Raw genomic sequence first — 26,285 nt, 5'->3', positions numbered from 1 at the left:
CTCTGTGTCTTCAGTAGACATACAGCAGTGCCTTTACCCACCAACGCACATTGGCTTAACCAACCACATGTCTCCCAACTCCATGTATCTTCATCTGAGCAGAAAGGCTTGTAGCAGAGTTAGGGGGTAAGTTCACAGACACTCTGGCAGACACACAGCATACAGGTGTCACTATTGGCTCTGTTTACAAACCATCTCTTGAAGAACACATTCTCAGATCTTGGATATGTCTTGTTTTTAGCATGATTGGTCTGAATGACTGGGAAGGTCATGTTATATTCTCTCTCTTTCTGAATTTGGTAGAACCCCTGTAAATCCATCCATTAACAGAAACTAGAGAGAGTTTTAATGTGAATAGCTTTGTGCTAGGGACTGAGGAGCTGATGAGGTCCCTCTTCCCCTCATGCAGTTTATAATGCACCTTGAGAGATTTAGCCAAAAAGCTATCACCTAGAAAGCTGGACCACAATTTAAAGGCCTTAACAAAAGAAAAAGATGCTCTTTCGCACATGTGACAACAAAAATTCACTTTGTGCCGAAGAGGACCACACATAACTTCCTAAATTTGGGGACTTAATAGTTTATCCTGTGCCTGGTAAAGACTTCATGTAAACACAGACCAAAACAACCAGTCTTTAAAATAGCACATTGTGACAATACTGTTTATGGAAATGGTGTCTATGGAAAGTTTCCTTTGGGTTCTCGTTCCTTAAGACTCATTTCCAATGGCACTCAAAGGAAGACAAATTTAATTTCTGATAACCCCCAACTGCACACCCTATTCTATCCCTGCCTCTGCACTTAATTTGCATGGATACTCTCCGTTCCACTGCTTGACTTCATGGAGGGTGCAGAGATGGCTGGGCAGCCAGCCTTGCACACAGCCTGGAATCAGCTTTTATGTCACTGGACGAAAGGTCAGGTGAAAAGGCTCACCACTGGCACAATTAATCTGGTCACTCAGGGACCATCTAGTGGTTCAAGAATAGCTTGCAGGTGAATGATGGACAGGGTCATGGTTGCCTGGCTGTACCAGGGGCCATTACGACAGCCATAAAGAGAAAGGAAAAAATTGAACAAGGTGAAGAATTACTCCTGAAAGAGACATGAAGAAAGACACAAATGTCTTCATACAAAGGATAAGCATGAGAGAAAGTACCAGGGGAGCTCACTGCTCACAGTGGTCGAGGAGGGCGGCATTCTTTGAAACTGCCAAAGTTTGAATATTAATGAAGGGTCATGGCCTGATCAAGGCTCTGGGTCCATATAGAGAACCTTGAGCTGGGCATTCTCAGGGGAAAGATGCCAGAATCAGTCAAGAGAGTTTGGATAGAGAAGATACAGCCAGAGCATTCCCTGGGTTTTTAGACAGAAATTAGATTTAGGAAGCCCAGTCCTGTACATTATCTGAAACTCTTTATCCAAAAGCAAGTAGCGCATCTTAATGATTGTTTTGAAAGCTCTCCGGTTGTTCATTTATTTATAAGGGTCTCCAAAGCAAAATGGGTGGTGGAGTTAGTCTCAGTACTGATATTACGATTTCATATGCTCCAAATGAATATTTACAAGTGAGTTGTGCATTGCTGGGGTGGCAGCTTATTTGAGGACTGGGTAGGATAAATATGGAAAGCCATGAAGGAGAAAAGTATAGGCGATTTCATTCTAAAGGAATGTGGGAAATTGCTTACTTAATGATAATTCTACTGAGCTATATTTCTCTTGACCAATGTCCCTGTAGCCAAAAAGCTTTACTATTGATAAGGAAAAAGAAGTCAGTGGTCTCTTTATTCAAGAAAATTTCAACAGTTGCGTTTTTAAGGGAAGATGTAATCTAACAGATTATAAAATGAAGTTTGATATTTCATGGAGCATTTTCTTCTTTATTATTGAAGTCTACACAGGAAACACAGGATAATATCCAAACTCCATTAAAATCTGTTAGATGTAAAACTATGTGTTTGTGTTTGTATGTATGCCTCACCTACTTCCTCACATGATCAGGCTTTAATCCACATAGACGCTGGTGCAGATAAATCAAAGAACTTAACTTGCTAAAGCACCATACTTTCATTAAAGCTTTTTCATGGAAAGATTTCCGAATCATATACATATTTTCCCCACTTTAAAAATTATGAGGATTGGTTTGGGTAGCACTGTCTGGTATTGCAAAACGACTAGATGGACCTATTGAGAAATATGGGAGTATTTTCCCCCAAACTAAAGGGCCCCAGACTGTCACATTTTCAGGGTTTGTCAATTTTTTGTAGTTTGTAGTCTTGTCTCTTTTGGTCAGTTGTCACTGCTCACCATTATCTTTTTACTGTCACCATTTCATGAATTTTCTAAACCATTTCTTCTAATGTCATATATGCTCATAGAACATTACATATCGGATAGAACATTAGACAACTGGATTCATTTAAATCATAAGTAAAACAAAAGGAAGCAAGTGTTAAGTGAGGGGTGAAGAAGTGTATCTGGGAATAAAATGTGTTCCATTTGAGGGAATTTTTCTGAATCTAGTTTGGCTTCTCAGAGACATTTTAAAAACAGTATGCTTCTCACCTATGTTTCAGACAATTAATAATCCTAAATTGTTAATGGCTACAGAAATTAGGTTTTCCAGTATGAATTATAAAAATAACCATAAAAATGCATACTATCTATAGAACATACATCTTCTCTTTCAACTATAAAAGATGTAGCTGGAAATAAAAATAAACCAGCAACTAAAGGAAAAAAAGTGGTATCCGGTTTTTTTTTTTTTTTTTTCTTTTCTATACCACAAAAGCAGCAGGGAGGTCACTCAGTCCTATTGGAGGGTATCATCCCTTATGCTGAATCACAGAAGAAACACATTTGCCATTGAAAGACAAATTAAACAGGGCATGGCTTACACTATGTGGGTCCCTAGACTCAGTTATCTGCCAAGACCAGGCAACATTTCATAACCTCCAAATGTATCGAAACACAGAACATTTGTTGGCTCTTTGTGAACAGAACGTCTTTGTCAAAATTTTCAGTTTGAACAAATGTTGCAAAGTGGTCCCGACTAGATTCATCCCAGGAGAAACTGACACAAATTCCTTTAGGACAGGGGCAGCCACCTCAGCTACATTGCTGGGATTGCCGGGTGATAGGATTAAAGGAGCTAGACAGTGGCACTGTGACCTAATGTAACTCTCAAATCTGTTGCACACAGAGCCCTGGAATTGGGGACCAGCAGGGAAAAGAAGTCACTTATCCTATACAGCATTGCTGTCTTCAGACTTTCAGGCATTTGCCCAGACTCTTCTCCAGTAAGAATAGGAGGTGAACCTGCCTATCAGACAGCATGGCCTAAATAAAAAATGCAGGCTGAGATATGCAGCTCAGAGGAGAGAGCAGGGTGTCCCCGGTAAGTATGGGCTGGCAAGACACAAGAGGATTCTGACATGAGAACATATCTAGACAGAATCTGGGTTGGCGAGGATCCCTGGACACCCAGGATAACTATGTCTGGAATACAGAAGCTCTAACTTCACATCTGAGCAAATGAGATGGCACCAGGGAAGCTAATGTCCTTAAGCCAAGAGCCCATGGAAAAACCAAGGGCAGTCCTGTAACACAGGCACTTTTCTCCTATGCAAGAGCCGTTTCAAAGCAGAAATAAATTTCTCAGAAAGAACTGAGGAGAAGAGGACTTAAGCTCGATTATTATAGGAATCTGAAAGAGATCTAATTGAGTAAGGCTTGGCAGGGGTGTAATGCTTGGTATCTCCAGAGGGAAGAGGAAAGGGATTGGTAGCATTCTTCCTGCACATGCCTCTTCCAAGGGTGCAGGATAGCCCCTGGATAGCATTACCCCATGAAGCAAGGAGCTGTCACTTAGAGATGATGGATCCAAGAGAGAGACAAAAGTCACATACACAGGTGTCTCAAACAGGCAAAAAGCATGTCGGTCCTTCCAGCTGGACTGAAGTATCATTCTCAAATAGAAAGGTCAACAGACCTAAAATGGTACCAAACAGTTCTCATCCATAGAAGCCCCACCAAGGGCACAGCATTCTGGTCAGGTCAGACTTGCACACTGGTTAAAGAACTCTCCACTAACGGTCTTGCCCTCTTCCCTTGGGATGGCTTCCTCTTGTTTCCCCTCCACATCCCCTGGAAACCCTGCAATTCCAATGAGCAAACTGTTAATTTTGTTTTGTTTTGTTTTGTTTTTTATTATACTTTAAGTTCTAGGGTACATGTGCATAACGTGCAGGTTTGTTACATACATATACTTGTGCCATGTTGGTGTGCTGCACCCATCAACTCGTCAGCACTCATCAACTCGTCATTTAGCAAATTGTTATTTTAATATACTGTGTGTAGGACATCATACATTTCAGGTCTTCCAATCTCAAATATTCTGTCCCACTGCCCTGCATTTGTTGGGGCAGTGGGACAGATCTTGGTTTGGAATAGAATGGGATCTTGGTTTGGACAGAATGCTCCTCTAGCTAGGAGAAATGCTCTCCAGCAGAATTCCATTTCAAGGTGAAGGCATTTCTAAAGACAATTAAGTAGGAGAAGGGCAGAATTTATCTGCTAGTGATAACTGGGTAACAGAGAGATGGAGAAATTCCCTGCTCTCCTTCCTCAAACAGACAGCTTATCTTACTTGTTTTTAAAAGGCCTGTCTTCATCACTAACCAAAATGTTCAGGGAGCCAGAAACTAGGTTTGCTTTTAACCACTGTATCCCCCTAAAATGGTCAGACGCTAAGCATGCTAATGGATGACAATTATATTTTGATGAATGGGTAAGTAAATAAGTGAGAGGAGAGATGAACTTTTAAAATCCACAAGCAAAAAGACATGTGAAGATGTTGCAAAAGTTGGAAACAGAGAGCTTTAGCCAGTGAATTGGTTCTTGTATAAGAAAATGTGGGCCCAGTGCAGTGGGTCACACCTGTAATCCCAGCACTTTGGGAGGCCGAGGCGGGCAGATCACGAGGTCAGGAGATCGAGACCATCCTGGCTAACACGATGAAACCCCATCTCTACTAAAAATACAAAAAAGAAAAAAATTAGCTGGGTGTGGTGGCGGGCGATTGTAGTCCCAGCTACTCACTCAGGAGGCTGAGGCAGGTGAATGGCGTGAATCCGGGAGGCGGAGCTTACAGTGAGCCGAGATCACGCCACTGCACTCCAGCCTGGATGACAGAGCGAGACTGCGTCTCAAAAAAAAAAAAGAAAGAAAAGAAAAAGAAAATGTAAACAGCCGTACCCCAAGTGATATGGGATGAAAAGAAAAGTTTTGGTAATAATCCTCAGTAATACTGCATAGTGCTTTAGAGAATCCGAAGTACTGTCTCAAGGTGTTGAAGTTAGCAACTTAACCGGGTAATACAGATTGCAATGCCTTTTTGTCTTCAGGCCATTGGAAGAAAGATGAGGAAGGTTGAACACATCTAAGAATTTCTCAAAAGTGAAAACAGACTTGTATCAGTTTCTACCATGCCTCTGGTGCAGAAATATCAGCCACTGTGGAAACTGGTCTCTGAGTTTCTCTGTAGCTACCGGCGAGCACATTTCATTCGTCCTTTCTCCTTTTAGTAAGGTGCAAATTTGGTTCAATCATTTTTTTCTGCATCTCTTTAAATTCTCTATCTCAACTAAGTTTGAATAAAATGTCCAGCTTTCACTATTTCCTAATGCTCTGGTAATAAATTAAGAGTTAACTGGGGTGAAAAGGCAACAAGAAACCTTGCCCGAGTATAGCTAGAGAATTTCATGACAATTAGCACTGATTTGCACCACAAGAATAGAAAAAAAAAAAAGAAGAAGAAGAAGAAGAAGTTTTAAAGGGGGAAAAAAAAGCTACTCACACATACACATCCCAAAAAAACCTCCAAGTACTAGCTGAAAATGATAGCATTGGATGACAGCAGAAACACACCAGATTAGCCAATTAGCATTCACCCAAGAAAAGCTAGTGCTTCGGAGGGAGGGGAGAAAAGGAACTCATCAACAGTAATATCAACTTTACAATAGCCTTGACTGGTTATCTACCCAAAGGAAGTGCTACCTACTCACTTTTTTGTGACCCTCTCGACAATTCTGGGGGAAAAAATGTTAGTTCAACATTATCGCAAGCCAGAATATGACTCTATTTATGTGACAAGTTGACAACATACAATTTCATGCTTGTTGAACTGATCGGTGTTATATATTCACTGTGAATATTATGAAGCCTCGCCATTATAAATATGAAACAGTATACACTTATTCAAAATAACTCCAGCAATGGCAATTTATAGCTTGGTTGTTTGTGCTCTTATGAAGTCCAAATGCCACCTTAAGAAGCTGCAGCTCGCAGAAACAGATGTGCAGTGTGACTGCGACCAAAATGGATTGACGATGACCTATGTGAAAGCAGGCTATTACATTTTGGTCTGCATGGCAGCTGACACTGGTTTGTATTTAGATATGTGACTCTTGGGAACACTGTGTCCTTAAAGCTCTGTTTAAACATGGGCCAAGACATTTGTCTACTGGACTAATTATTTTACCACCCTTCTATGGCAAAGATCACTTTTTTTCCCCTAAAAAAAAAAAAAAAAAAAAAAAAGGATATGAGTGAGTCTATGTGCCACACACAGGCACACACTCTCACTACGCTTTGTAAAGTTACAGCAAGGACTTTAAACCTTGGTCATGTCAGGTGAATGTTGGCAAGATTTCCAGAATGTCTACATAACAGGATTGTACCACTTTCTTGATCAGGTGCCTGAGAACAGGACAAGGCCACAAACCATCAAATCATAAGCTGTCACAGCAACTGCTTTTGGTCAGGTTTTTTCCTCCTCTTCTCTACCCCCTCCCTTTCTTTCTCTTAGCAAGCTTCAACCAATTTGCAAGTGTTCGCTTCCACAAGGACAAATTTGGAAGAGTGAAGAACAACACAATTTATCCAAATGTGGAAGGAAATGAAGGAACCAGGCACCTTGCTAAAGCTAGATATCAAAAATTTGCATAAGTAGTTTCCCAACCACAGAGGTGCTATTTGGAACAAAATAAATTGCTTGTATTGTATGCAAAGGCACAAACCTTGACCAACTTTGTGGTCTCTTCCCTGCTTGTACATTTCTTAAGTACATCCAGAAATTCCTACTAAGAAGTTCATGTTAGTATCCCTCAATAGGGAGACCTAAAAAGATAACTGTTTGTGGACTTAGAAGTCTTCAACATCTTTATTTGAGAATTAAGAAACATGAGTCCAAAATATTTGAAATATAGAATTAGTTCTCCAGGATGTTCTTGTAATGCTTTTGTTTCTTTTTCATTTATTTGCTTAATATTAAGTCATATCCCTAGCTCTTTCTTTTTTTTGAGATCCAGCACAGAAGTCAATGACTGGGATCCTGGCTCTCTTTGGAAACATTTGAATTACAGTGTTTTGGAATTTCCTATTCTAACAAAGTTTGCTATCCAAAATCTGTATCTCTTTCTACTTTTCCTGTTGGGCTAAAGTGAAGGTGTTGTCGGTCTGTCTAGTAAATCCAACCTACGAGATAACATAATCACATACATTCATTTCTCAGGAACCTTGGCGGCTCTTATCTCCTTGCTTTTATGATCTCTTATGAACGGCCAGGAATAGCAATTTGCAGCCTGTTTGTAAAGCCATCTCAGTCTGAACCCAGCCTTCTCCTCTTTTATCACCCAGCGATATTCTTCAGCTAAATCCCATTCGCCACAGCAAAATTTACTCTGAGATCCATTTTAGAATAATGTCAGTATTCTCTGTGTGTATGGAACATATCAAACACGTAATGGAGGGTAATTATCATTTCAATGAACTATTTATTAATAGAAGATGTTTTGCGTGCTTTGCTTAGATTTATTGCTATGCTGCCCACTGTACATGGTAGCCTGAAGCTATTTAGTTCACGTTCATCAGCCTCTCAGGCAAGCAGCTCTGCTGTTCACACAGTTTTGGTTTTTCTATGTGCTTTTTTCAACTTTATTTTACCATTATATCACCTAGAACATTAAACACAATGCTCAAGTTCCATGCGTTAAATCACAATTGTTTTCTACTAAAGTTCCAAGCTACCCATTTTTATTAACAGTTACTTTATTAAATCCTTAATAACACAGATAGAATAGTTAGTTAATTTGTGTGTTGAGCCATGGATGTTAATTTGTAAACATAATAACATACTGCAATCATTTGCATAATAGCATTTTAATCTTTTTAGTAAAAGCTGTAATTCCCTACAAAGTACACTGCAGTAGAAACTAAGTGACTATTGGTAATAATACAAAAGGCCTTAAAATTCTGATCCTATTATAGTGTTGGAACATACCCAAACTGCTTCCATAATCTCTGAAATGTTACTGTTCTCTGATTTAGGTGTCTGTGTCAAGAATAAAAATGAAGTATAACTGGTAGCAGTAGACTATTTCCTAAATGTAATTTAGTATTCACTAAGCACCAGCACTTTGCAAATAGCTCTGAGGCTTTCCTTCAAAGTTCAGAGCTCCAGCTATGCATATTGTGTGGGGAGGACCCTGGAACTCACTCTCAACTCTGCGCTGAAGAGAAGGCTCTGATAAATCACGCTGATTTGGCACAGGGAAGGGCATAGGCCACCAGGGATTTGACCACTGAGTCTCCTTCCTCCTCTCTGCTCTACCAGCCTGATTGCTCCTCCTTGAACTGACGGCTTCTGAGCACAAGTTCAGAAAAGAATGAAAAAGTGCAGTGAAGCTTTAAAAAAGCTAGTTTAAAAAAACTCAATGGGGGCTCACTCTCTCTACAGCCCATTAACACCCATTGTAAGACTGCTCCCCACCCCCACAAAAAAAAAGGAAAAAAAAAAGTAGTTGTTTAAGTCAGGCTAAGTCATTTGATGCAAGATCTGGTAATTCATTAATCCATCTGGCTGCAAACCTTGAATGAATAACTTGCAGTAGTAATGGAGATGGACAGGTCTACAAAATATTAGTGTTTAGAATCTGAAACTGTGCAAATCAGTCTATCATTCTGGAGAAGAAAAGGCACAAAAGTATCTTCTATCATCACTTTGGGACAAATGGCTTAATGGGTAAGAAGTCATTTAGCTTCAAACAACTCTGCCATTGCCAAGAATAAGAGTATGTATTTCATTGTGGATCTCTCTCCCCGTTTCCCTGCTCTCATTCTAGCTACACTAAAGCATAGGATCCTGCCTTGCTTTTAAACATACCTCAGAGCACACAGTCTTAAAAGTTAAAAGGAGGCTGGGTGCAGTGGCTCACGCCTGTAATCCCAGCACTTTGGGAGGCCAAGGTGGGCGAATCATGAGGTCAGGAGATCGAGACCATCCTGGCTAAACACAGTGAAACCCTGTCTCTACTAAAAATACAAAAAATTAGCTGGGTGTGGTGGCAGACACCCGTAGTCCCAGCTACTTGGGAGGCTGAGGCAGAAGCATGGCATGAACCCAGGAGGTGGCGCTTGCAGTGAGCCGAGATTGCGCCACTGCACTCCAGCCTGGGTGACAGAGCGAGACTCTGTCCAAAAAAAAAAAAAAAAAGTTAAAAGGAACCTGAGAGGTTAAGAAGAAAAAAAAAGTGGCTCTTACCGAAATTGTTTTACATCACACGCAATTCCTTTTATAAAACCCACAATAAAATTTTTCATTACTCAAAGAATAGGCACATAATTATAGGGACAAATTAACCTTGTTAGATGTGAAGTCTGGGATAGGGAATGGTGGAGGAACAATTTGGCTCTTTTAACAATGTGGTCTTTAATGTTCAGTTTTTTATCTGCTTTGTGTGTTGATTTCATCCAGAGGTGAGTCATCTGCTGGGCTGTGCTTCCAGGACCTGGTGTAGTGATAGTGGTACATGGACAAATAAACACAGCATGTGTATAAGGTCTCTACACAGACACACGGTTACTATACAAATAGTTTGTCCAATGCAGCACCCTGAACCTTGTGATTACTTTCACCTACACTATTATCTTTGAAGTAAATCTAAGAAGTAATGAGTCACTTTTTCCTGATTCTGCTCCAAGATTTCCTCCTTGTGAATTTGGGTCTCCACTATTTTGGCCCCAAAGATATCCAGGCAGAGTAACTTTGATGAACCGGTTGAGTCTCCAGGAGGTTGGAAAAACCTACAATAAGTCCATAAAATGTTCCAGTTTACTTTCTGGAGTGCCTAGAGTATCTGACATGAAATCATTGGTTTCTACCATCCCAAAATACAAAATAGCACTTTCTAAAATCATCATGCCTAATGAAACATACACATTCTCACTTTGCAAACTGCAAATGGCTAAGAATCAAATCCACTTCCATTAAAAAAAAAAACAAATAAAACAGCAGCCAATCTCATCTCTCCTAGCCACACCTTCCATTAACAAAAGCCACCAGCAGGAAAGTTACTGCCAGTGAAAGAGATGGTCATGTAACCTGCATCCTGTGAGTTGCTATTTATTAGCAGGGGTTGATGCCAGGAGACAGAGCCCTGTGGGTCAGAACTCCTGAGCCATATTTTTCCAGTGGTCAGCATAATGGCAGGGAGGAAATAGGGTGATAAACCAGATGTTCCCAAGATAAGCCAGATGTTATCAAGCCGAGAAGTCTCAAACAACAGTGCTTAAATGAGGTGTGTAGATGAAACACACACACACACACACACACACACACACACACACACACAATCAAACAGCACTATTTAGTCTCCCTGCAAGATAAGCCGACAGGAGAGGCTGAAAATAAAGCAGCACACAGGCTGGGTCAGATTGTTGCTTCCTGATTTGTGACTCTCCAAGATGAACATCTAACTGATTTATACCCAGAATTTGGAATTTTGTGGTAGACTACAAATGCAAAGATAAGTACAACATAAATTTTTAAAATACTCCATAAGTCTCCATGAGTTTCAACATTCTTCAATGTTCTTATGTTACAGCCAATTATCTCTCCACTTAAATGGCTATTATTTTCTTACTTGAAGTCTATGTTCTCTGTAAGTGTCATTACCAAGTGTGGCAAAAATCCGGCTGTGGGCCGTAAATTTAATTTAAATGACAAACATTTATTGATTGCAAATTGGAAATTCCAGAAATCTTATAAAAGTGATTATTGTAAATTAATTCAGTCCTCCCACATAACAAAAAAGAATTTATTCTTCCAATGATTAAATTAAGGTGGGGTTGTGTATACGTGCATTCTTTTTTTCTTGTCTATTTGTTTTGTTAAAATTCCAAGAGGTTTGCCATTCATAGAAAAGTCTGTCTGACCACAGGCACAGTCAGAAGCAGGAATTCATTACCATGGAAGGCTGCAGAATTTCCTCCAAGGAGACAAGTGAAAAAAAGCAGACACCACGTAAATTTGCGGATTGGGTTAAATATGTTCTGTCCCTGAGGCAGTGGAAAGATAGAGAGCCCCTTTGTAAAATGACTCACGAATCTAAGAAAGTACTTCAGCTCCTAAAGGTGAGCAGAAACTTAACCAGGAACGATATCCATGAGGTTCTGCTTCTCTTTGGAATATCTTTGAGTTTAGCATTCCTTACCACCTCTCTCTCTATCCTAACTCAGAGTTATCAGGGCTGATGGAATTTTCCTTCAAGGTACTTTGAATCTGTTCCCTGAATGCCACCCCCTCTGCTATCACCTTGTCCCTTCCCTGTACCTGTATCACATTGGGTTTGGAATGCAGCAGGGCCTGCTGTCTGATTTTCCTTATTTCCTACTTGCCTACACCTCTTACGACTGTCAGCATTATCACTCTTAAATACCACCTCCATTATGTTGATCTACCAAAAATCTTCAATGACATCCTACTTTCTAAACAGACTCTAAAGATTTCCCACTGGGTTCTCACGACCCACCGGAATTTTGTACCTACCTTACATCCAAACTTACTCCCACTACTGCTGTGTTCCCATTAATATGTATTTTACTTTGAGTAAACCAAGCTCCTCACCTCCACATCCCCTCTATGAAAACGCTTTGCTCTTCTTCTCTTACAAGGCTTTGTGAATTTATTCTTGCTGTTTATCTCCTCAGCTAGAAATACACTTACATACACACACATATATATGCATGCATATATGCATATACGAGCTTGCAATGTTTGCAAATTGCAAATATATATAAAATCCTATGTAGGTGCATATACATATTATACATATACATGAATATACAGTCTTACATTGTTTTCCAGTTGCTAAGAAATAAAAACACATGCATATACTTGTATATTTGTATACACAGTCTTGCATGATTTCTTAATTGTTTTACATTTGTTCATTTTGCCTCCCAAACTAGATTTAAAGTACTTTAGGACACAGGCCTTCTTTTGTGCTTTGTATATAATCTTCATATTACCTAACACAGTTCATTCCATCAATAAACACATGAAGATTGACTCATTCATTATGCTACAAGTATTTATTGAGTTCTTACTTTCTGCCATTTTCTAAGAAAATATCTAGAAAAATGTCGGTGAACAAGACAGGCAGATTCCCCGCTCCCCAAATGCTCAATGGTCTGTTGAACTGCTGATATTTGTTATTTTTAACTTTTTGATAGGTACATAATATATGTCAATTTTTGCAAAATGTAGAATATAAGTGAAGCCAAATGAAGAAATGTAAAGTATCTATATTTCCATTAGAATAATCAAGTAGTCTTGAAAACTTCCACATTCATTTCCTTGTGGCATATAACAGGATAACTTACACACAAATACAAAACCACCACTCACCCATTTCTGCTACAAAGTTCACAGTTTCAAGCTTCCTGAGAGTTCCAGCAACCACCAAACATGAATGCTGGCTACAGCTGTGAGAGTCCTTCTCTCCCCATCAGCAAAGGCAGACCTCAGAATGTATTACAAGTAATGACCTAGAGATGACTGCATTCTCACTTGCCATCGTTCTAACGAACCCCAAGTAGCTTCATTCAGAAGTAAAGACGAATGAATGAAAGATGCCCATTCAGTTGTATCACAGAGGCATTAAAGCAGGTATTAAAATAAACCAGGGACAAGGTTGCCCACAGTGACCCAGAAAGGCCAATATGCTATTTAAACTAACCCCATGCCATCCATCTTTACACACTGCTGTGCTGCAAAAGTAGTCCTTTATTCTCCTCCTTCAAACAATGCACAAAGGCAACAGACGGAAGGAAGTTATGTTGCAATATTCTGAAACATAAATCTTGCTACCAGCCGGTCCAGGGACGCATCCTGTTTTCCTTACACATGGATCAGATTCACTGGAGGCTGTTACCTCTAAGCCTTTTGCCTTGTTTTTTAAAGTGGCTTCTGAATCGTACCTGGTCCCCTGCATTTACACATCCAAACACAGGTTGCGTAAGCAGAGATCATTGTTTGTGTGTCTAGTTACTCAACCAACATATGCCATTGCATGTTGCTACCCCCTCTGCTACCACCTGGAATTATCTTTCTCATATTGTGACATTCAGCTTCATTCTTTACCATTATTTTGTGATGTTAAATAAAAATTAAACTTAGATTCAAACATATGGAAGAAACAAAAAGAAGAGATACATAATTTACTCTCAACATTTTTTTTTTTTTTTTTGAGACGGAGTCTCGCTCTGTCGCCCAGGCTGGAGTGCCGTGGCCAGATCTCAGCTCACTGCAAGCTCCGCCTCCCGGGTTCACGCCATTCTCCTGCCTCAGCCTCCCGAGTAGCTGGGACTATACTCTCAAGATTTTAAGACTCTGCCACTCCATTATATAGCCCTAAATCCCACTTTCTGCTATGATGAGAATTCAGAGAGCCGATGGCCAGTTTCCAGTGGTGTCATTGATGTGCTACTTGAGTCACGGAAAAGCATTTAACTACTCAGTGCCTGATTTTATTCTGGGAATCCAAAGTAGATAATGCTTGTTATTGTGAGATCAGAGACAGCAGAACCCGTGACTGTTTAACTTGCTCAAGTACAAGGCCTTCTCAAATGTGATGAGGCAGGACTTTGCAAATTGAAAGAAGGTGAGTGCAGGTGAAAAGTCCACTGTGAGTGGCTGGCCCTGGGAAGGCACTTCCCTGAAATGCTGCTTGGGTAGAAGCAACACAAACCTGCGGCCATGAAAGAGTTATCTGGTTTCATACGAATCTTCTTCACAGGGAAGACCCAATTTTAGAACGTCACCTCTGCTCCAAACACACTTTCCTTTCGCAGTATAGAAAAGATTCCTGAGTTTAACACTAGAGGGCAAAGAGTGGAGGCGTCCTCACGCCAGGCAAATGCTCCTGAAGCTGCTGCTGTTGGTAACGGCATTGCCACATATGACCTTACCCTTTGCCTAGATAAAGAATGGGCTTTATGACATCAGAGAACACTGTTATGGGAACTTACCTAAACAGTCACTTTTGCCCTCTGACACTAAGAGAATACCTGACATATTAGTCCTGGAGCCCCAGGCATCCCAATACCGTTATATGACTTCTCATTCTTTATATCCAGTACCTTACTATGTCTTCTTTCAGAAATCTGACCAATTAATCATTAGTAATTTATAAAGGGGAAGTTTGTGACTTTATTTAAAAGCAGGGTTTTTCAACCTCAGTGCTTTTTTCATTGGAGGCTGAATCATTTTTTGTGGTGGGAGCTGTCCTACATGCTGTAGGATTGTTTAGTAGCATCCCTTGACTCTAGTCTCTACTCAGTAAACGCTCGTAGCATCCCCTTGTCCCCAGTGGTAACAACCAAACATGCCCCCAGACATTGTCAAATGTCCCCTGAATTGGGGTGTGGGGTGGGGACCAAAATTGCCTTTGGTTGAGAATCATTGGTTTAAAATGACCTAATGAGAGTCTAAATTACATGAACCTTCTGTTTTAGAGTGCTGAAAATAATTTTATGAGCGTAGAATATGATACAGGGAGACAAAAAGGGTGGTATGGCATATGTTAAGCACCTACATGTAGATAATTAACTAGATGCTGAACCAAGACTCCTGAAGGTATAAATGTGAAGTATCTCTCACAAATACCACAACACAAAATACAGGGACATACAGGTTATGGAGAACGTTGTATTTTTCTTAAAGTAGCCCACCAGAGAGGCATTGACTCCTATGCCATCTCCCCCTACCTCTAAGTTATTCTCTAGCCTCTACAAAATGCATGGCATTCATCTGATATGGAATAGCTGATTTTTAGATAAGAGGTCTATGGAGATGGACATTTTTTAAGGCACTGTTTATTTAATGCAGCATGACTTAGAATGGGCCTGTAACCTGACAAGTGTACTGAGTGAGGAATGTGCAATTTACCAGTTCTAACTGGCCAAGTCCTCACATGAACTTTCTAAGACCCGGCTGAGAAGCCTGGGAAAGTAGAACTAACCACAACCTTCAGTGTTTCCTCTACCTTGTTCTGTCTCCCCAGTCCAAACTCTACTACCTTAAGCATTCTTCTAAAACCCACTTAATCCCCAGAGGTATTACAAAATCTCAACCGTCGGCAGAACCTACAGCCGTCTCAGCTCACTAGCTAACTGTACCTCCATGCCAACCACCACTGAAAGGAAAGATTCTGTTCTATTTTTAAATATATTGAGCAAAGAAGCAGCTTGATATGCCTTTGTAAAGGATGGCTGTCACCCAAATTCATGGGTTCTCTATTTTTAATCAAGGATATAAACTTTGAAGTCCGATAAATTTGGGGTTCAAATCCCAGGTCTTTATTGTCAGCTGTGTGATTTGGGGAAAATCAAATAACCTCTCTGAATTTCAGTGTCTGCATATGTAAAACAGGAATGATAATAATAGGACCTAACAATAGGTTGTTTTCAAGGATACGTGAGATGACATATATTAAGCATGAGTATACCAAAATGTTGGCCATTATTGTCATTACTATTATTGTTATCAACATTAATATATTCATCATTCACTCATGATTCAACAAACGTTTATTCAGCATGTATTGCATGCTGGGTTCCAGAAAAACTCAATTAATATTTTAAACTTGGCTTTCTTAAGACTCGGATTTCAACCAAATAACACGGCAGTATAAGAAATGTCTTTGCGGGTGAATAAGAAAAGTCCAACACATACTAGGTGCTCAGAAAACATTAGATAATGATGATGATGATGGCACTGGCAGTTGTGATAAAGAAAACCAGTGAATTTGTCAATCTTCATTTAATTCACTTGCCAGAGTACTCACTAAATGTTTGTTCCTATAAAAAGTCATGTATTTTCAAGTAAATGAGTACTGATCTTGTGGGAAAGAATTTCTTTTCTCAAAGTAACACTTTAATAGGAATAGATTAACATTCTTTATTATAGGGTAGGCTTATAATAAGAGTCCGGAGTCACGGAGGTAATTCTCGCTACTGAAAAGTAAATGAATTTTGACTGATTTATAAGTATACAGTAGATTAGTTAGGTTTAGAAATTCCCATTATATAAAGAAATTAGAGATATGAACCAAAAATATGATTAATAATAATAATCAAAAGAGCTCACCTAATTAGTAAAGCAAATAAAGGTAGACATCTACCCCCTTGGTTAAAAAGAAAGGCCTTCTTATTTATTAATTTATATGAGGTACCATTTATTGCTCATTCTTTCTGTGGGAAATAGACAGGAATAAACAGGTTTAGACTTTTGTTCTTCTTTGTCACTAACCTTTCACAACCCTTTAGTATTTCAACATAGTTTAACTCACTCACAGTTGTTGATTCTTAGTCCCTTCAATCTTTAAAAAAATACAAATACAAATAAACCATTTGTTTTCCAAACACTGTTTTTCCATCAATTAGAAAGTATGTAACTGTGATGAAAAGTCTTTTGATGATAGCAAAGTAAGTACCCATTATATGTTCAGGCCTGTTACCATGTTAGTCTCGCCCAAGCCAAAGTCAATGAAAAATTAATTTTTCCAAAGGATGTCCTTACCTCAAATATGTTTGAAGGCTCATTGTTGTACTGATTGGATATTATTTCTGATTGGTCACTGCACCACTTGAGTCCACCCAAAAAGCTGTCTGTATCCAAGTCGTTCACATCTAGTTCAGAAAGATCAAGTTCAGGAAGATCTGGACAAAGAGGCTGGTCTTCACCAACCAGAGCAGCACACTGCAGGAGGCAGAAAAAAAAAAAATAAAAAAATTTTTAAAAAGCTTCCATTAACCACAGGAATTTATTAAACTGCAATAGCATGTGATAGGAATTAAGCCTAGTTAATTCAACGACATTACCAAAGCTAGTTTCTGGCACTTGAGTCACCAGGAAAAACACCTAAAATCTTTACTCACTTAGCTCCTGAAGGATAATTTTCCTGCTTTATTCCATCCAAAATTCTACCTCCAAATACATGGTAAATACCATGCTCCATGAAGCTTTCTCTGATTCTTCCAGTTAGAAATCAACTAGAAATTTTTGTACCTCTTTGTACAAAATCCTTGGTACCTGTTTGCTAGTTACTGCTTCCAAAGTTTTAAACTGTCTTATGGTTAACCATAAGACAAACTTGATTTTACCTTGGAAAGTTTATCACACATAATAGACACTCAATAAACTATTGCTAAATGGAAAAAGAACAAAGGAACTACACAAGGAAAAATTGTCTCCATTTACACTCCTTTTAAGCATTATAATCCATATAATTCATTTAGCAACTAATGATGCAAAGTCCTTTGACTCATCTGTGATTCTCCTGAATTGTTTTTAATTAAATCATTTACTCTTATTTGACTCTTCATGACTTTCTGGACTTCATTCTTAAAGGCAAAAGCAAGTTCCTTAAGATGAAGGACAAAAATCATAATTTTTTTTCTATATGGCTTTTGTATGTAACTTGCAAGGGGTGCGTGTGTGTGTGTGTGTGTGTGTGTGTGTGTGTGCGCGTGTGTATGTGTGTGTGTATGGTTGGCATGACCTAGTACCCGGAAAAGAAAACTCACAAGAGCATACCATCAGTGTATTTTGTTCATTATTTATGCATATCTAAACTGTGCTTTACGTGAATTCAAAATAACTATTTCTGTTTAGAGTTTCAAAATAATTTCTATATATTGAGAGGCTTAACATATCTTCTACCATGGCTGGGCTGCTTGTCACCAAGATTATTTTAGATTGTCAAAGTATTTCATCTCCTTACATGAACTAGACAGTCTTTTCAACTGTTTTACCATGGGGCTTTTGGAGGCAGGCAGACTCCCCTTACCGATAAGGTGGTCTCCTAAACTTGAATTGGCTACCTAACTGCCAATGTCAGTCCGCAGGCAGCTGGAATCCATCATTCTTAGCAAACTATCACAAGAACAGAAAACCAAACACCGCATGTTCTCACTCATAGGTGGGAACTGAACAATGAGATCACTCGGACTCAGGAAGGGGAACATCACACACCGGGGCCTATCATGGGGAGGGGGGAGGGGGGAGGGATTGCATTGGGAGTTATACCTGATATAAATGACGAGTTGATGGGTGCAGCACAGCAACATGGCACAAGTATACATATGTAACAAACCTGCACGTTATGCACATGTACCCTACAACTTAAAGTATAATAATAATAAATAAATTAAAAAAAAATAAAAAAAAATAAACATCCATCTGCAATAAGAATTCTACTTAAAAAAAATAAATAAAAAATTAAAAAAAAAAAAAAAAAAAAGAACACTGCAGGAACTCCTATCGCAGGGGTCTGGCATTGCCAGAACAGTCAGAACTTTATCCACCTGTGAGTAGTGGTGTCTCAATCAGGAGGCACACACTGACGCAGCACCCTCGTGGCCCTGCCTTCCAAGGTCGGGAGAGATGCTGTGGAATTGTTCGCATCCAGGCAGCAGTTAGGCATGAAATGAAAGATGCACCTTGACATTTACATTTTGAATGAAGTAAGTTTTATGCAGATTTTCTTTCTCAAGCACCCCTGTTATCCCTGGCAGGGATTCCTAGCAGGCCACACTACACAGGTCATATGCAGCAGCGTGATCAAAAGCAACATGCTGAGAAGTAAGTACCGGGTAATGGAGTCAGCAGTTGGTAAGGGGAGGATGGGGGGAGACTGAAAATCATTGCCATCCTTTTCTAAGACCACTGGGCCCCAGTGAGATCCCTGGCAGCAGGCACAAAGGAATGCAAAGAAAGGGCCGTCCTCGCCATCAAAACTCTTTCCTTATCATTTTATTGGTCTTTCCTTTTATTATCTGAGTTAGCCCAAACTTACAGCTCGGTATACTTGACAAGGCATATAAGTAAGTGGAGGCTGGGCTGAAGAGATCTCATTCTGGCATAATGCTCGTATTTGGTTGTGGGTGTAACACTTTCCAGACTCCATTCTTGCCCATACAGCTGATCCTCCAAGCCCAAACACACTATCTTAACTTTTCCTCAATGTCACCAATTCAGAGATAGGGGGAGAACTTTTTCAATGGTGCTAGATACACTAGGATGTTATGGGGCATAGTCTTTTAAAAAACATGAACAACAAAGATAGGAACACAAAATTAAAAATAGTCAAGAAAATATAGGCTTTCCACATACGGCTTAAGTTCCTGTTGTGAAACTTAGGAACCAACCATGTTTTGGAAGGCTAAAGTGGCATACTGATTTGTGGACAACTTTTTGTTATCCCTCTCTTTAACTGCCCTCTTTGGCATGACTTGTTCAAAACCCTTTAACCTTCCATAAATAGGTATTTTGAAATAACTTTTGAAAACCATGGAACAGGCCAGGTCAATTTGTTATATTGGTGCTATCTTGTCATTTACATATTCCTTTCCTTCCTCTCACTTGCTCTCTCTTGCTCTCTCTGTCTGTCTCTCTCTCTCTCATTTTGCTTTTACGTTATGGTTGAGAAAAGTGCATGTGCTCTTGCCGATGTTGACATGCTAATAAAATCTGTGCTTCTGAATGTGGCATTATCCTGCTAATCTAAAACACATTAGTGGTAGCAAGTGTTCCTGTTATTAATTTATATTTGGCCTTTGGACGATGCCAGACTTAACAGTCCAAGCCCTGTAACTGTCCTCATCTGACATGCTGATATTTACTGTTTCCCTATACATCTGTAACAGGTGTGCTTTATTGCAATGACACAGACACATTCTGCTGCCTCTTTGCAACTATGACAGCTATTTCACAACTGTAGCCTCAATTTTATAACAAGATTTAAGAGGATAAAGCAGTCACTAAACACAAAAGGCTAATTATTGTCTGTTATTTCACCCCAACAGACTTTTCTCTTAGTTAAGGAGCAGACAATAAATTAGCTTAACTGCATTGATGATAATGAATCATTATAATCAAGTATAATTCTCCATTAACCTTTTGGAGGTTTTTTGTGCCATTGATGGTAAATTTTAAAGAGAGAGAGAAGAAGGAGTGGATTTGGTCACATTAATTATATTAATGAAAAAAGAAACTTGGTCCTTAAAAAAATTAGTCAAGATAGGGGAAAGGGGTGGAGAGAGGGGCAGTAAAGAATGACAGACTTAGTAGGGTGTATGTCATTTGAATTGTCTCTATCAATCTTAGTAACCTTATTGTACATCACCTTCATTAAACTGTGAAACACGGGGCACTCCAAGTAGCTATAGTGATATAGGCCTTTATTAACCAATGTACTAGCCTGTCATTATGTGCAAAAGGGCATAATACGTTTTAGGATGACAGCAAACATTAATGATTCAAAAAATGAAAACTGCCTACGCTACCTGCTGCTCGTAATATTTTAGACTGGCGAAGGTGATTCCCAGAGCCGCTGCCATGTAGGCAAAGCTTCTAGCATCTAGCTGCCTATAGTGTAACAGAGAAGTGACTGGCCAATCTCCGCCGACTGGCGACTCCATCCATGGCTGGACAAGTAGCCAAGACCTTTCCTCCTTAAGAAAAAAATTTAAAGGCCACAGTTTTAAATGCTTCTGATGCTGATTTGAAAATGACTGCAGGAATTCCAGTGATTAAAATAAATCTTCCTTATTTCCACATGCTGTAGTTCCTCAATCAACTCCTAACAGCATCAAGAATAATACATGATGGAAAAATGAAACTACAGCAGCTGAGACCCACAGTGCCAGCCGGACAACCACCCACAGGACACTCCAGCTACTCAAAGACAATTAGGACTTTGAAGCCACTTAAAACCCTGACTCATAATGGCTACAGGGCATATGAATGATCCATATCTATTCCACCTTACCAAGAAATCAGAACAAGATAACAATTACAATCCACAAATACGATCTACCAAGGCAAGGGAGGGCAAATGGAGCCAACATTTGCAAACCCAGCAAAGAGTTAAGAATCCCAGGCATGCCTCGCTAGATAGGAAAAAAGGATTCACAGACGGCCTTGGCCAAATTATGTTCACTTTAGATGTGTATCGCTGCCTCACATGGACATCTTATTTAATCAAATCACGTGTGGGCTTGATCCTCCCCCTTACCCTACGTGCCCCCAGCTACCCAGAGGAAACACGCGCAGTCTTTTGCCAGATTCATTGTTAGCAGCTGGGATCCTCCATGCAATTCAATTCGAGTCCATCTCACCAGAGTCCACAGAAAGTTTCGCTTGTTTCCCAAGTTGCCCAAACTTTCCTTCCGAGAACATTCCATTGTGCTGAATGCAAACACGCCGAGGTCCTCCGTCCCCCCACTAGACTCCAGAGATTACGAGGAAACTGCTTGCGTTATTCTCCCCCCTGTATGAATTGTAGCCAGCAGAGACTGTGGAATTGATGTATTGCTGTCTATTTTTACACAAGCAGCGAGCAGCTCCACACACAGTCCTGCATAAACTCTATTCTCTCTCGGCTTCAGGCAGCTCTCCGTGGTACAGGAAGATTTAACCATTGGCTTCCCTGCCACCGACGCGAACGGAAAACCTTGCACTGCCAGGCATTTCTTTTTATTCGCTGGCCAAATCTTTCAACCATGTATAGGAGTTTTAAAGGAAGCAGCATCGTTGTTTTGTGTTCTGTGGGAAAAGTAATCTAAAATAGCCCAGCAGGATTATTTAGGATTTTGTAAGTTCTCTGTCTGATGAACAGAGAGAGAGGGGGGAAAAAAAAATCCGGACTACAGTCAAAACGGACTATATTTGAACACATCCATTTTAATATTTTTATCTTCGTCTTATTATAAATAGAAATGGCATTTTTCCAACCAGGCCACTAAACACCACTGGAAAGAATTCAGCTTCTGATTCATATCAATATCTTAGAGCATAAATATTGCATATGAGTAGAAACAGTGCCAAAGTCACATGGAAAGAGTTTCTAACTGCAACAGATACTGATGACAGCAGCTAAGCTTTGATTTGCTCAAGGCATCTCAGAGCCACCTTAAAATAGCAAACTTATTGGAGTTAAGATAAGATTGAGGTTCTCTTCTAAAAGCTCCTGCCTGGACTACTTTCCTGGCTCTTCTCTTTGCCCAAGCCCATCCCCCTTACAGGAATAATAGCATCTGAGGGAAGCGTCAGTCCTGGCTGCAGCGCCGAGCCCTGCCCCAGCTCACCTCGATGTCACTCCATACAGACTCAGAGTCCTGGTTGCACATGTCCCACGCCATCCAGCTCCTGAATGACGCCAGTCAAGCTTTTTCAACTCCAATCCACAGTGACACAGAGCACACACTCATGCAGGCAACCAGCCCCTTACTGAGCGTGAACTGAAGGCACCTGTCTTACTACAGTCCCCAGTCACATGACAAAGCTATTAAAAAGTAGGCTGGGCTGTCACTCACCCAGCCTCCCTTCCCTTGTGGAGCTTGCTGCTCTAACTCGTGACGTCACTCAAAGGCAGCCCTCTGCCTCAGTGAAGTAACGCTTTAAAAAAAAAAAAAAGAAAGAAAGAAAGAAAGAAAGGAAACACTTGGACTTTTGGAGGCTTCAAGCATCATGCTGTGATTAAAGCCAGCTTTGAATGCCACAGACTCTAAACGGAGCCCTGGCCATATAATAACCAAAATCCCCTGCAATCTTTTTTTAATTTATTTTCCTTCCAAAACAAGCAAGTGGCAAAGCTCCCTGTTTCATGACAGAGTCACTATATTCTTAGCTAAAAGGTGTATTCCCTGAGAACTCTTTAATTCTAAGATCTCCAAGTGGACTCAAGCTCAGTTTGGGACTAAAGCAAGAGCTTATCACATGATGCATTTTTATGAGACATTTTCTCATTGAGGGAGTGTTTGAAAGCAGCAAATGAGGCTTTTTTTTTTTTTTTTTTGCTTGTTTAATCAACAACATAGCCTGTATTTGTTAAGGTATAAACAAACTCCTCCACTCAGAATTCGGCTGCCCCCATGGCAGTAGGGAATACCAGCTCCCGAAGTACTGCTGCAGTTTTCTTTGCTCCATAAAAGGAGAACAAGCCACAAAACCCCATCCTTTCAGCTTCCTTCTAATTATTTCCATTTCTCTCATAGGCTCCCAGAAAACAAGTGTTAGTAAATACAGTCGCTGCTGCTGTGCTCAGATCAGCTTAGATTCCGGGCTCCTATTTTTCATACATGTAGCATTTCCTCCCTAACTGCCTTAGGGTGCCTTTTTGAATAAACATTGAATTCCAACCCTAGTGCCCTGGGTTGTGTAGTTTGCGTTTTGAAATCAAGAATGTCCGTGAACTGAGGGAAAAATACCAACACACTATTAGCAGAAATATTCAATTCCTGAGCTTTACTTTCTATTATTTTTCAGCTTGTGCCTTGAGACAATGAGGGCTAATGCAGGTGCAACTGTTTTATGATGACACTACATATTGAATACATAACAAACTCAAGGTACTGGATACAGTGGAAAAACACTTCCTGTAACATGACAGTGGTCTGACTTAACCCTTCCAAGTTCCCAGGAGATGTACACATGTATGTATCTGTGTGAATAAACATGTTTTCATAAAATGTTAAACCCAATACGCTTTTAGAATCAGCTCAATTCTTTTACTTGGTAATAATTTACCTGAAAGCAATCCCCCAGTCATCTAAACATAATTTGTAAAGCACTATTTCTACTGAGGTTAATATACCCTATTCTTCATTGTCCGTCTCCTTAAACAGAAAAACATGGTGATTTGCCCTAACACATATTTTAAATATGAAGTTGCTCAAATATTAAAGTGAAAGAAAGAACAAAAGAAACAAAACACCACCAGACTGCTGCTTCTTTCAGACCATCCATATTATAAGAGATTTGTGTGCTGTGATAGCTGCAACAAGTTGCTAGTAAATTCCCAAATAACGTCAGGAAGTTGACAGTGTATCATTACTGGGCATAAAAAGGTGGCCAAGAGCTTTGACATTTTAAATTTGCTGAATACAGTTCACAGGCACATTTTCCCTTTTACAAACAGGAGAAAATGACTGTAGTTTTAATTTCTAATGAAAGAACAGGAAAATACAACCTCGGGAATGCTTTTATACAAGCAATTAGTGGCATTACTCTGCACTCCCCACAAAGAAACACTAATTTTCTTCCCAATTATATTCTGATTTAATGTAAAACTTCAGTAAATTATTAAAATTCAGGACAAAGGTCACTGACTCTCCCCTTAACAATCAACTGTGAAATAATATTGGTCACCTGGCCAAGAAGAGTCAACGTTTATTAATTATTATCATGTGATTCTTCCACTGTGATATTCACTGATACTTTTATTTGTGTTCATCCAATGATAGATATTCATCATATTTTTAAAACCTATTCACATCTTTTAGAGATGTTTTTTACATTGGAACAGGCTCATTATAATTTTTGATATTCTAACCTGCCCAGATTGTATTGTTAGGGTTTTCTTATATTTTGCCATCTAATTATACTTCTAAAAAATCAAATCAGCACATGCACTGAAACCAGAAGTGATTTCAAATACACTTGTTTTTTCTTCACTATCACTATCACAAAGAGGATGGCAATTCAGAAGTAACAACATTTAAAGGACTTATAAACTACAGTATATTGCATTGCCCCCTCAAATTTCTATTACTGGACAAATCAAAATTAAATAGATTCTTAGGACAAATTAGAGTGCTTTCCACTATTTTTTTTTTGTCTTAAAACTACAACTGTAATGAGAGGGATGTTTTAGAGGTTTTATAATTTTGTTAATTAACTCTTCAGATTAAAATTTTTCTTCTGTCCAGTTTTTTTTCTTTGCTCGGGAGAACTTAAATTGTTCATTGCTCACCAACCTTGTTTTTTCTGGTTCCCCGGGCCATTTCTATATTTAATTCCCTCTCTGCCTTGACTATTTCTCTCACTCTCTACTCACAGCCGTCCTTTCACCCCTTCGTCAACTCTATCTCCAAAATTTCCAAATATCTGGTTTCACACAACAAGGATATATTGAAACTTTACTGTGTGCACAGCCATGTATCACCAGGACTGCTAAGAAAGCATATAAGATGGACACAAGAGAGCTTACAATTTTAAGGGGATGACAACCCTTAAAAATGGAGAATAAATTGGTATGAAAAACCAATGTCACTTGGATCAACACCCAGATTCCTCTTCTACTGCTTAAAACACACCCTGGTGAGGTACAAGGTCCTTTCATTGACCACTGCAGTTCACACCCAAATCAAACTCATTTTATCTCAACAAGAGAAAGAGGTATTTATTAACATCTGCCGAGTGCCCCTAATGTTGCGTATCTACACAGAGCCTACATTCCATCCTGATAATTTCTCCCCTCTGTAGTTCTGTTAACATTTTCCAGAGTTTCGATATTAGTAGAGGCAGGAGAATCTATCTCGAGTTGCTAACAAAGAGAAAAAAAACCCTCAAGAGAATAATTCAATTCTCTAATAAATATGTTGAATGAAGTGTATAACATTTGAGTTTCCCTCCTCACTCCTACCCCAAATTAAAGGCTTTTCCCACCCCTCCATATTTCAGACAACTGCCCATTTCTAAAAATTAGAATCAAATTCAAACCCCCAAACTCAAAAACCTCAGACAATAGCAAAAACAACCGGTTTTGTTGTCTATATTGAATATAGGTGATTTCAGAAGCAAACTCAGAAGAACCATTAGGATAAATATATTTGTTCACCTGTTTTTATAAGTTTATAAGTTTTTATTTTAACAAAACAAACCAAAAACTACCAGACTGCTGCTTCTTTCAGATCAGACATATTATAAGAGATGTGTCTACTGTGATATCTGCAATAAGTTGCTAGTAAATTCCCAAATAACGTAAGGAAATTGACAGTTTATCATCACTGGGCATAAAAAGCTGACCAAGAGCTTTAACATTTTAAGTTTGCTGAATACAGTTCATAGGTACATTTTCCCTCTTACACACAGCAGAAAA

General features: G+C 39.4%; 2 protein-coding genes across 7 annotated transcripts in view; one reads left to right on the top strand and one right to left on the bottom strand.

Annotated features, from left to right (window-relative positions):
- SOD3 (superoxide dismutase 3) overlaps positions 1-26,285 on the top strand; it is a 948,116-nt gene that overhangs the window by 7,772 nt on the left and 914,059 nt on the right. The window contains exon 1 of one of the 2 annotated variants that reach the window (XM_050790715.1): positions 22,032-22,036. The exons of the other annotated variant lie outside the window; for it this stretch is intronic. The gene's annotated coding sequence lies outside the window, so the exon portion shown is untranslated. Of the gene's footprint in view, positions 1-22,031; positions 22,037-26,285 lie in introns of those variants that run through there. 2 annotated transcript variants of the gene reach the window in all.
- Positions 1-26,285, bottom strand: part of PPARGC1A (PPARG coactivator 1 alpha) — a 685,828-nt gene that overhangs the window by 75,295 nt on the left and 584,248 nt on the right. For 3 of the 5 annotated variants that reach the window (XM_050790682.1, XM_050790683.1, XM_050790680.1), the window contains one exon: positions 16,922-17,101. In XM_050790682.1, the coding sequence (XP_050646639.1) occupies positions 16,922-17,101 (180 nt within the window). Of the gene's footprint in view, positions 1-14,090; positions 16,846-16,921; positions 17,102-22,491; positions 22,774-26,285 lie in introns of those variants that run through there. The other 2 variants (XM_050790679.1, XM_050790684.1) reach the window with 2 other exon arrangements.

The sequence above is a fragment of the Macaca thibetana genome, chromosome 5, assembly GCF_024542745.1.
Source record: "Macaca thibetana thibetana isolate TM-01 chromosome 5, ASM2454274v1, whole genome shotgun sequence".
NCBI classification, from domain to species: domain Eukaryota; kingdom Metazoa; phylum Chordata; class Mammalia; order Primates; family Cercopithecidae; genus Macaca; species Macaca thibetana.
The sequence above is the reverse complement of the archived record's forward strand: the minus strand, read 5'-3'. Positions and strand labels throughout refer to the sequence as shown.